We start from the raw sequence: 10908 nt of genomic DNA, 5'->3' as shown, positions 1-10908 counted from the left end.
ATTGTCTAAAAAGACAGACAAGTAAATAAGCGTTACCTAAACCGTTGCCCATTTGATCAACGTACAACATTGAAAATGCATTGCCTATTCCATCAATATGAAACATCGAAAATGTGTTGCCTAAAAGACAAAGAACATGTAAATAATTGTTGCCTAAAAAGACTGACAACATGTAAATAAGCGTTGCCTTTACAATTGACAACATTTAAAAACAACGTTGTCTAAACAATAGACAACACTAAAAATGCGTTGCTTAAACATTATTAGAAAAAGCGTTGCCTAAATTTTTTCTATAAAACGTTGTCTATTCTACCAGTATAAGGCAACGACTGCAAAAAAGTGTTGCCTAAACCTAAGTCCACGACTGCATATTCCACGTCTGAAAAAACATTGCCTAAAGTTAGGACAACATTTTTCCTACTTTAGACAACGTTTTTAAGGCGTTGTCTAAGGTAAAAAATGGTGTTGTGAGCAAAAATCAACTTTTAATAATATAAATATTACTATTTATATTTTATTATTAATATATTTTTAAAATAATTTGCTATTAACGAGAAAGTGAAGTTGGAAAAATTGTCAGTCATAAAATGAAGTTGGATAATCTGTAAATAGTGTTGGCAAACAAAAGTGTTACATAAAAAATGCATGGAAGTTTAGTTAAGTTTCACCATTTTTTTTATATCTTTTTTTTTTCAAATAACCAATTTTCACTAACTTTCTTGTCTTTTCACTCCGAACAAACAAATGGGAAGGTGTATTTTATAAATTAAATTTAAAATAAGGATTAGAAAGTTTGAAAAGAGATTTTAGATTTTATAACCTAACACACGCTATATATGTTTAAGATTTGTGATTTGAGTTTTAGTTAGTTTGGTTAATAAAGTACTCAAACAATCAAATTTTGGACATCCAAATGGACTAAATAGAGAGGCGTGTAATATAAATAATATAATTCACAATCACTCTACAAATAAAATAAAATTCACAAGTTTTTTTTTCTTGTTCTTTCTCTGTTGTTTCTTTTTTATCACTTTCCAGGAACAAAGTTGGTGGCATAGGCCCAGGCATTGTTGTTGACTGGGTCAGCAAGGTGATCTGCAAGGTTTTCCAAAGGTCCCTTTCCAGTGACAATGGCTTGAACGAAGAAACCAAACATGGAGAACATGGCCAATCTCCCATTCTTCAACTCTTTAACCTTCAACTCAGCAAAGGCCTCTGGGTCATCAGCAAGGCCCAATGGGTCGAAGCTCCCACCCGGGTAGATTGGGTCAGTCACCTCACCCAAAGGCCCACCAGCAATGCGATAACCCTCCACTGCACCCATCAAGATCACCTGTGTGGCCCAGATGGCAAGGATGCTCTGTGCATGGACTAAGCTTGGGTTGCCCAAGTAGTCAAGCCCACCCTCACTGAATATCTGAGACCCAGCCTTGAACCACACGGCCTCTCCGAACTTCACACCGTTGCGGGCCAAGAGTTCTGGGAACACACAACCCAAAGCTCCCAACATAGCCCATCTGGAGTGAATGACTTCCAGTTCACGGTTTTTGGCAAAAGTCTCTGGGTCAGCAGAAAGGCCAGCAGTGTCCCAGCCGTAGTCACCTGGGAATTGGCCAGTGAGGTAGGAAGGGGCCTCACCGGAGAATGGGCCCAAGTACTTGACGCGATCTGGGCCGTACCATGGGCTTCCAGAAGAAACCGACTTGGAGGCTGTCTTCCTCATGGAAATCCTTCCACCAGAGATGTCGGGGGTGGCAGGGGAAAGCTTGATGGCTTGGCCTGCCAGTGACGGTGAAGAGAGAGCCATTGTGGAAGCAGCCATTGTGGTGTTTGTATTGCAGAATAAATAAAAGAATTAAAAGGTTTGTAAGTGAATGAATGAGTTTTGTTAATGCATGTATTCCTATTATATAACTTCAACATCAATGGGTTTTTATCTTTACGAGATCTATACCTCATTTTCTATTGGTTTGGTGTATCCATTTTGTCCACTTGTCGATTTCTAACCCTTTGTTTTCATCCGTTCACAACACAGATGAAGTATCTTATAAAATATCACTCAAGCAAATCCTATCCAATAAAAAGTTGCCACTTATGATTTTGGATAGGCTACGTCCAATATATTCATGCATTAATAATGTCGCCATTTCATATCCACATAAATTCCTGTGACTTAGTAATTCTAAGATTTTCATACATCTGCATGCAATGTATGGGCTCATCCAATTAGATCAGTTGAGATTATTTTAATTTATGATTTATTTGTAAATAACATCTTTAATATTTCCACTTAAATTAAGTTTTTCATACTTTTATATATTTTAAAATTTAATCTAAATTTAAATTCATATCTTGTACTTTATTATATCTAATTTATGAGTATGATTATAAAATAATATATATATATATATATATATCAGATAATCTAATTAATAAAGTACAATTTATGACTATTTAAAAGAAGACTCCTTGATCATATTTAGATATGTTCACATAGGTTCATAATTATAAACAATGCATTAAACATGATCATTCTTATAATAGTATATTAGACAGGATAATTTAGCCACGTAAATTTTAAAACATAACATTTAATATATAAATATCTAATATATTAAATAATTAAATTTCTACTTTTTAGATACAATATGTTCAGTAAGACTAATAAGTTAGCTATTAGCTTATTTAAATAGCATGCATATAAAGAAATTAGTATGAGTGACACAAAATTGTTTGATAAAAATTTCAAAATAACTTTTTTTATGAGCTTCTAATTAAAAATTAAAAATTACTTTACCTAGCTTTTAACTTGTAGTTTATTTAATTTTCTTTTCTTATCATTTCTTATATTTAAATAATTTTTTTATTATCCTTAATTTTTTTACTTTTTATTATATATTTCAATCTTAGACACAATTAATTATGATACTATTTTTAGTATTGTTTACTTTCTTTTTAATTTTTTTTTATCTAGATCAAATTAAAATAAAATATTTAAAACATTGCAAATTGAAGTAACACATGTTTCATTATATGATGTTATGTTAAAATTACAAGCAATAAAAATTACAAATTAAAGTAATAAGAATAATCTTGAACTGTAATATATACAATTCTCATTTATTTTCTAATTCATAGTTTTATATAGAGACACATGATAGAATCGCATAAAAATTGAGACGTGAAAGGGAAGACTAGTATTTACAAGTGGTATATATTTTTTTCGTGTAATTAACATAAATAAGGCAAAAAATATATAAAAAAGTAGTATTGGTACCTTTAAAAAAAAAATGAAAAAAGCTAAATAGCTAGATCTTTAAAAAAAAGTATTTAACAAAAAAAAAAACTATGAAGATTGATTTAAATAAAATCTAAGTTCAACTTTTCCTACATTGTTTAGATGTGCTAGATCCTCTAATGGTTAAAGATCGTGTAATGGGTATCACCGTCTGATGGGTATCATCGTCTAATGGGGGTATCAACATTTGTTGAAGAACTGTTGTTTTGGATCGTCTAACCATTCTGTTTATTTTTCTTGTAACTGTTGGCGCCTCATTTTGTTTTGAAACTAAATCACTATACACGTGTTTGGTTTGTATGAGAAACACACCTAGTGCAAAGTTGTGAGATTTTTTGTTCTTGTACTTAGAAACATGAACTTGACAGTCTTAATTTAACATAAGAGTTGAGAGTTTCGGTGTGAGGATTCAAAGAGAAATTTCGAGTTGTAAATCGTAGAAATTATCATAGGACGTTGAATGTTTATATTCGTACCACGTAAATTGTTTGTGTGATTTTTCGTAGTCTATTTTACCCTGTTTTACGTTCTCATTCTTGGTTTCTACAGTTTCGTATTATGTTAATTGATTAAACCATCCAATAAATTATGTTTTTGATTAACAAACTGGTGTAGTGAACATGCAACGAAAAATCTCAATCAAGATGACTTTTGCAAAGTATGAGGTTGACAAATTTAATGGCTTGAATGATTTTAGGATGTGGCAATTGAAGATTTGTGCACTTCTAGTTCAACAGGTCTTCTTGAGGCTTTGGAAGGAGATTTCAAGTTTGACAAATCCATGAATAAAAAGGACATGATTGAAATTGTTAGAAAAGGCTCATAACGCAATTGTTATGAGTTTGGTGATAAGGTCTTGAGGCAAATTTTGAAGCAGAAGACTGTACCGGGGTTATGGAGGAAGTTTGAAAGCTTGTATATGACCATGTCCCTAGTTAACCGTTTATACCTAAAGCAGGTGTTATACTCGTTGAAGATGAGTATTGGCAAGGCTGCTAGTGAACAACTGAACAAATTTAATATATTGATACTTGATCTTGAAAACATTGATGTTCAAATTGATAATGAAGATCAAGCACTTTTGTTATTGTGTGCTTTAACAAAGGCGGATGATCAATTCAAGTAGACTCTATTCCATGGGAGAGAAAGTCTTTCTCTCGAGGAGGTTCAATGTGTTTTGAATCGAAAGAGTTGAATAAGAGGTTTGATGTGAAGACGTTGAATTCTGGAGATAGCCTAGTAATAGAAGGAAGATCGTCAACTCGATGGAGATGGAGATCTAAGTCTAAGACTTGTGATAGGATTGTAGTGAATTCTTTAAAATGTTATCACTATAAGAAGGAGTGTCACACAAGAAAATATTGTCCTTTGAGACAAAGGGGTGGAAATAGTGATATAATTTATGAGTTTGGTAAACGGTTTAATGGACCATCTACGTCTGCTAAAGTAGCTCTAGTGGAAGACAATTATGAATCATCAAAGGTCCTCATGGTGTCGAGTAGTGCTCATAATTATGAATGGATTTTGGACTTTAGTTGTTCATTTCATATGACACCAAACTGTCTATGGTTCTAACAATTTCTAGAACTTGAAGAAGGTCTGTTCTCCTTGGTGATAACAAGTCATGCAAGATAACTTGAATTGGTTTAATGAATTTTGTTTTGATGATGGAACTAGAGGGTGTTTGAAGAATTTAGGTATATACCTAGCTTGAAGAGAAATCTAATATCCCTTGGAGAACTTGAAAAGAAGGGATATGTTTTTAAAGGTCAAAAAGGGGTTGTGAAGGTGCTGAGGGGGTCCATGGTGGTGATGAAGGGTGTGAGAAAGAATGATCTGTATGCCTTGTGATGTGATTTGATTATGGATTTATCCATTTTAGATATGACACTTTACTTATGATTGAGATTTTAGCAATTATATGGTGAGAACCCAAAGAAGATCACCAATGGACACAAACTTAACCAAGTGACTAAGTGTGAATGTTCACTTCTAAAGGGCAAAGGAAAAATACAAGTATATGGTGATTGATGATGAAGGGCGGAAATTAAATGAACATGGAAGGAAACATAAAAGCATGATGGAAACCAAATTGACAATGGAGGAAAATAAGAACATAAGAGCATAAAGATAAATAGAGTAATGGAAAAATGGAAAAGATGAAGGAAGGAAATGCTTATATGGTGGAAAAGAGTTGGTCATGCCACTTGGAGTTTGATTTTCCTCCAAGATAAGTGTTGATGGACGCCACTTGAGAGCTCTCCAATCACTCAAGATGAGACCTAATGCTAAGAGGAAACAAGCCTCACAAACACCTTACACAATTTGTGCAGAGTAACTTTTCTATTCAATTTCAACATGAAAATACAAGTAGGAAGGAACCCTATTTATAGGAGATGATGATGCCTTGGAAAACAAGAAGCAAGGGTAGGATGGTAAATGTGTGAAGGGGGCTGCCTTTAGGGTTTGACTAAGTCAAAACCATACCTTAGGCCACTTCTTTTAGAAACTAGGTCAAAAAACAAGCTAAAATGATAACAAGTGGAATATGATTACATCTGTATTGATTTCAGTTCATTCTGTAACAAGTGTAATTCATTCTGAATACTTTGTAAATTCTGGTGTTGTAAGCCAAGGAGTGTTGTGTGCTCTTGAGGTTGTCAAGATCAACATTCTTGGTGTGTGCTGAGCCAAAGGAAGTGTGTTTCTTGAGGGGTTCAAGGTCATTTCTTTGGTGGTTTTGTGTGTAATCTGTATTTGATTGCTTAGTGGATTACCCAGTGGATTCTGGGGACTGGATGTAGCTCTTGGTTTAAGAGTGAACCAGTATAAACTATTTGTGTATCTCTTTCTTCTCTTAAACTCATTTAAATTAAATTGTTGTTGATTTGTTGGTATAAAGAACCGATTGTTTTTCTGGTGCTTTGCTGTTTTGTGCTTTGTTTCTTGGCTAACTGAATTCCTAATCTGGTTTCTTGCAAAGAATTTCATTCTAGCTTAAATTTTTTTCGAAAACCGCCTTTAAACAATTCACCCCCCCTCTCGTTTAAGGCCATATATTCTAACAATTGGCATCAAGAGCTTGGTACTTAAAAAATACCCAAGTTTGATCCTAAAATCTTTTTTCAATGGCTGAAAAACTACCTTTTGGAGAGGGTGCTTCAATTAACAGACCACCTCTGTTCTGTGGTTTGAATTATCAATTCTGGAAAGTTAGAATGAAAATCTTTGTTGTATCTCTTGACAAAGGAATTTGGGATGCAATTGAAAATGGCCCTTTTATTCCTAAATTGAAAAAGATGGACCTTGCATTGAAAAACCTTGGTCCTAATGGACTGATTCTGAAAACAAGAAGGCCAAATTTGATTGTATTGCTAAGAACATTATAACATCTGCCTTGAATTCAGATGAATTTTTCAGGATTTCTCAATGCTCATCGGCCAAGGAGATGTGGGACACTTTGGAGGTGACTCATGAAGGAACCAATGATGTGAAGAGAGCTAGAAAGCATACTCTAATTCAGGAATATGAAATGTTTAGAATGATCAAGGGTGAGTCAATTGCTGAAGTACAAAAGAGGTTCACTCACATCATCAACCACCTTATGAGCCTTGAGAAAACCTTTGATAAAGAAGAACTAAACATCAAGATCCTCAAGTGTCTTGATAGATCTTGGCAACCTAAGCTGACAAAAATTTCAGAATCAAAAGATTTGACATCCTTGACAATGGCTTCATTGTTTGGTAAGCTTAGAGAACATGAGTTAGAAATGAATAGACTCAATGTTTAAGAAAGTGAAGACAAGCATGTGAGAAGCATTGCCTTGAAAGTTGCCAAGCACAAAAGCAAATAGGATTCAAGTGATGAAAGTGAAGAAGAAAACCTGAGCTTGCTGTCCAAAAAGTTTAGTAGATTCTTGAAGAGAAATCCAACAAAGAAGCCAACAAAGAAAGGTATGGCAACAAGAAAACTAGTGATTTCAATTCTAACAATTATAATTGCTTTGGTTGTGGTGAACAAGGGCATACAAAAGCTGATTGCCCAAATAAAGAAAGCAATGAAAAGAAATCAAGCTACAAGGAGAAAAAGGGAAAATCAAGAAGAGCATATATTGCTTGGGATGAAAATGAAGTTTCCTCATCAAGCTCCTCATCAAGTGAAGATGAAAAAGCAAACATATGCTTAATTGCAAAAGGAGATGATGAGTCATGCAACTTAAGCAATGGATACTAGAAGAACATGAAGCTCTGAGTCATTTGATCAGGTTCTTGGAAGAAAAGGATTGAGATTGGAACTGAATTAATGGTGTGCACCAGTCCAAGCTTTTTCAAAAGCCAAAAGAAGCATTCTTGATCACAAACAATGACTCATTAAAGGGACTTCATAAAAGGATAAGACCTTCCTTATCTTTGCCTTTGTTTTTAATTATTGATTCATGTTTAATTTTCTTTTTCAAATGAGCATTTACATATGTTTTGAACTTTCTCAGTCTATGCTTGAAAATCACAATTTGTCAACATGTTGTAGAAAAACAACCGATTGTTTCCTCGAAACAACTGATTGTTTCTTCTGTGACAGCACTGTGAAAGAATTGAATTAATTTTTCTATACATTCTGTCTGTTACAGATCTCAATAATGAAAGGATCTTGAGTCAATAAAGCAGTCTTGAAAGCCTGATTGTGTTCTGGAGGAAATTACAAGATGTCATAAAGGAATATATTCCATATCTTGGAAATTCAAGAGTCTTTATGTCTAGTCAAAGATCACATGTGCTGACCATGTTTTTTTCTGCTCTTTTCTGACGTTTTTTGTGCAGTGCTTGGTCCAGTCTCTTATCTTGAAGACTGAAACCCACAATCACCAAAGGATCAAAGAAAGTATCTGTTTTTCTATAAAATCTGTTGCAGTTGTTTTCTTTCACAAAAACAACCAATTGAGTCATCTCTTGCAACATCTCTTTCTCTCCTTGAGTGTGTGCCTTTGTCTCTTTTTTCTGCTGTCATGGAGTCCACTCCACCTACATCAAAGAGGATCAAAACAAGGGTTGTAAGCTCAGGAGGAAGGCTTGAGGGTTGGTTTTCAGGGGATAATGAACTTATTGAGAGGTATCGTTTTGAGACAAGTACAAAAGTGATCAACAATCCAAAAGTTGTCTCCTTTGATTAGTTAAAAAGCCAAAAGCTGGACAATGTGAGAAGGCTTATCAAGGATCAGTTGCTGAAAAGATTCTTGGAGATGAAGGGAAACATTTATCCAGATTTAATTAGGGTATTCTACACAAACTTAAAGTTTGAAGGAAACTATCTTGTTTCACATGTTAAAGGTGTAGACATGGAGATTACCCATGATGTATGGGTTGCTGTAACTGGGTTGAAATATGCTGGTCTTAGAATCAATAAAGGAAATCTTGGTGTTGTGGAAGATTTCAATAAGGTTCAATACTACAAAAGTTGTTTGAAGAATCAACTAGCTCAAGTGAGAACTTGTTCTGTTGGAGGGTTGAAGTTAGATGAAAGGGTGTTGGCTCTCATTGTCACTTGGATTCTAACTCCAAGGGGGAGCAACCATTATGTTTTAACAAAAGAAGATCTTGTTTATATCTACTACATAATGAAGAAGATCAAGATCAACTGGATTCATATAATCAAAGAACATATGCAAAAGTCCATGAGGTTAAGTGACTACCATTATCCCTATGTTGTTTTAATCTCTAAATTTTTGCTCTATTTTGAAGTGAATCTTGAAGATGAAACCTCTGAGTTGGTTAAATCAATACAAGAAGTAAACAATGGTTCACTAAACAAAATGGGATTCACCAAGATAAATGGAAGATGGGTGAATAAAGATGGTGATCATGGTGGTTCCTCAAGTGCTGATTTTGATGATGAAGATCAAGCTGCTGATATGGATATCCACAATGAAGAACAACCTGCAACTAACTTTGATGCTGGAACAAGTGCAGGACATCAAGGGGATGAGATTCCCTCAATGTCTTCTTTTGAAAGATACATGGTGGATAGACTTGATGACTTTGCTGAAAATCAAAGAAATCTCCATGATCTTTGTGTGACAAATTTCACGAGCATTGACAACGGATTCCAGAGCATGGACACTCGCTTTCAAACCCTGGATGAAAAAATTGAAGATGTTCAGAACCAGATCTTTGAGCTGCAATATGACAAGGATGACTGAAGAAAAACAACTAGTTGAATGCACGAAACAACCGATTGTTTTTGCTCTGTAACAGTTTAATTGCTATTTCTGTTAAATTCTGTTTTATCTAGAACAATTTTTGCTTTATCCCTTCTTATAGTCTATTTGTGAAGACAAATAGGGGGAGAATTTTATGTTGTGTTGTCTTAAAATATGCAAACTCTATCTATTTAAATGATTGTTATTTCTGCTGCTACTGATGCTTTTTGGTTTGCCTTTTTGGCTGGTTTTCTCTGCTGTATTGGTTAAGCAGAACACAAGCTATATGTGCTATTCTAACCTGCTGCCATAAATGTTGTATATTACTTAAACTTTATTTTGCAGGAACTGCTTCAGATTCAAACAAGTTCAACAGAAGCAACCAGAGATTTGTCTTCATCAAAGAAGGGGAGTTTGTTGAATCTAGTGTGATCAAAAGCTTTGAAGAATCCAAATCCTAGTGTTTGATGATGGAAGGCTGAAGTTGCTTGAAGTTGCTGCTGTGTTTTAGAGTAGGATCTGGGTAGTTTATCTGTGTAATCCACTCTTTGTTCAATTTAAATTTAAAGTGCTTTCAAATCTTTTAAGTTTAAAGTGTTTTTCAAACTAAGTGAAAAACAACCTGTTGTTTTGTCGAAACTGTTGGGTTTAATAGTGCCAAAGTTCAAGAGGGGGGGGGGGGGGGGGTGAATTGACCTTTTAAAACTTCTTCGCAGAAACAGTGTTTAACCCAGTTTTACAGAAAATAAATCGATTTATGTTAAAATGAACAGATTTATTTCAGCACTGTTTTTGTTTGAAAAGCTTTTAATTCAGCAAGGTTAATCACAAGATTATGCAGTGAGAATTTCCAGCAGCACACACACAAATATCAGATTTGAAAAACAGTGAAACACAAATACAGCAAGCTTCAATTTCAAGCAAGTGATTAAGGTTCAATTGATAGCATGCTAGTTAATTGAGTGACCTTTGCAAACAAGTTGTTCCTGTGACTTTTAACAGACTATGAGTGTTCTTCCTGATGTCAAGAAATTTTCCAGAAATTAAGAACAATGAATCACAGCACAGCAAGCTTCAACTTTAATCAATTTGTTTACGGTTCAATTAATAGCATTTACAGTTTCTTGAACAGCCTATCACAGTCAATCTGTTCCAGTGGCTTTTAGCAGTTTTTATATGTTCTTATCAGATTCAAACACCTTTTTCAGAAATCAAGAACAGTATGCACAGTGCCCAGAAAGAACAGATTTATTTTCAATTGAACAGATTTATTTCTTTGCTGTTTTATCAATTATGCAGAAACGAAATTGCAGAGAGAGAGAGAGAATGAACACAAGCAATTATACTGGTTCACTCAACCTGAGCTACATCCAGTCTTCACCAACAACAGGTGGAATTCACTAACACACAGTACAAT

General features: G+C 34.3%; 1 protein-coding gene across 1 annotated transcript; it reads right to left on the bottom strand.

Moving 5' to 3' along the window:
* Positions 1-914: 914 nt before the first annotated feature.
* On the bottom strand, positions 915-1971 carry LOC137837460 (chlorophyll a-b binding protein, chloroplastic-like). The gene has a single exon (XM_068646445.1). The coding sequence runs from the start codon at positions 1820-1822 to the stop codon at positions 1028-1030; it is 795 nt and encodes a 264-aa protein (XP_068502546.1). The 5' UTR covers positions 1823-1971; the 3' UTR covers positions 915-1027.
* Positions 1972-10908: the final 8937 nt, after the last annotated feature.

Source organism: Phaseolus vulgaris, chromosome 4 (assembly GCF_000499845.2).
Source record: "Phaseolus vulgaris cultivar G19833 chromosome 4, P. vulgaris v2.0, whole genome shotgun sequence".
Taxonomy (NCBI): Eukaryota; Viridiplantae; Streptophyta; class Magnoliopsida; order Fabales; family Fabaceae; genus Phaseolus; species Phaseolus vulgaris.
The sequence above is the reverse complement of the archived record's forward strand: the minus strand, read 5'-3'. Positions and strand labels throughout refer to the sequence as shown.

Bases quoted from the DNA above. Each gene is read 5' to 3' on its own strand.
- LOC137837460 (XM_068646445.1), bottom strand. From the start codon at position 1,822: ATGGCTGCTTCCACAATGGCTCTCTCTTCACCGTCACTGGCAGGCCAA.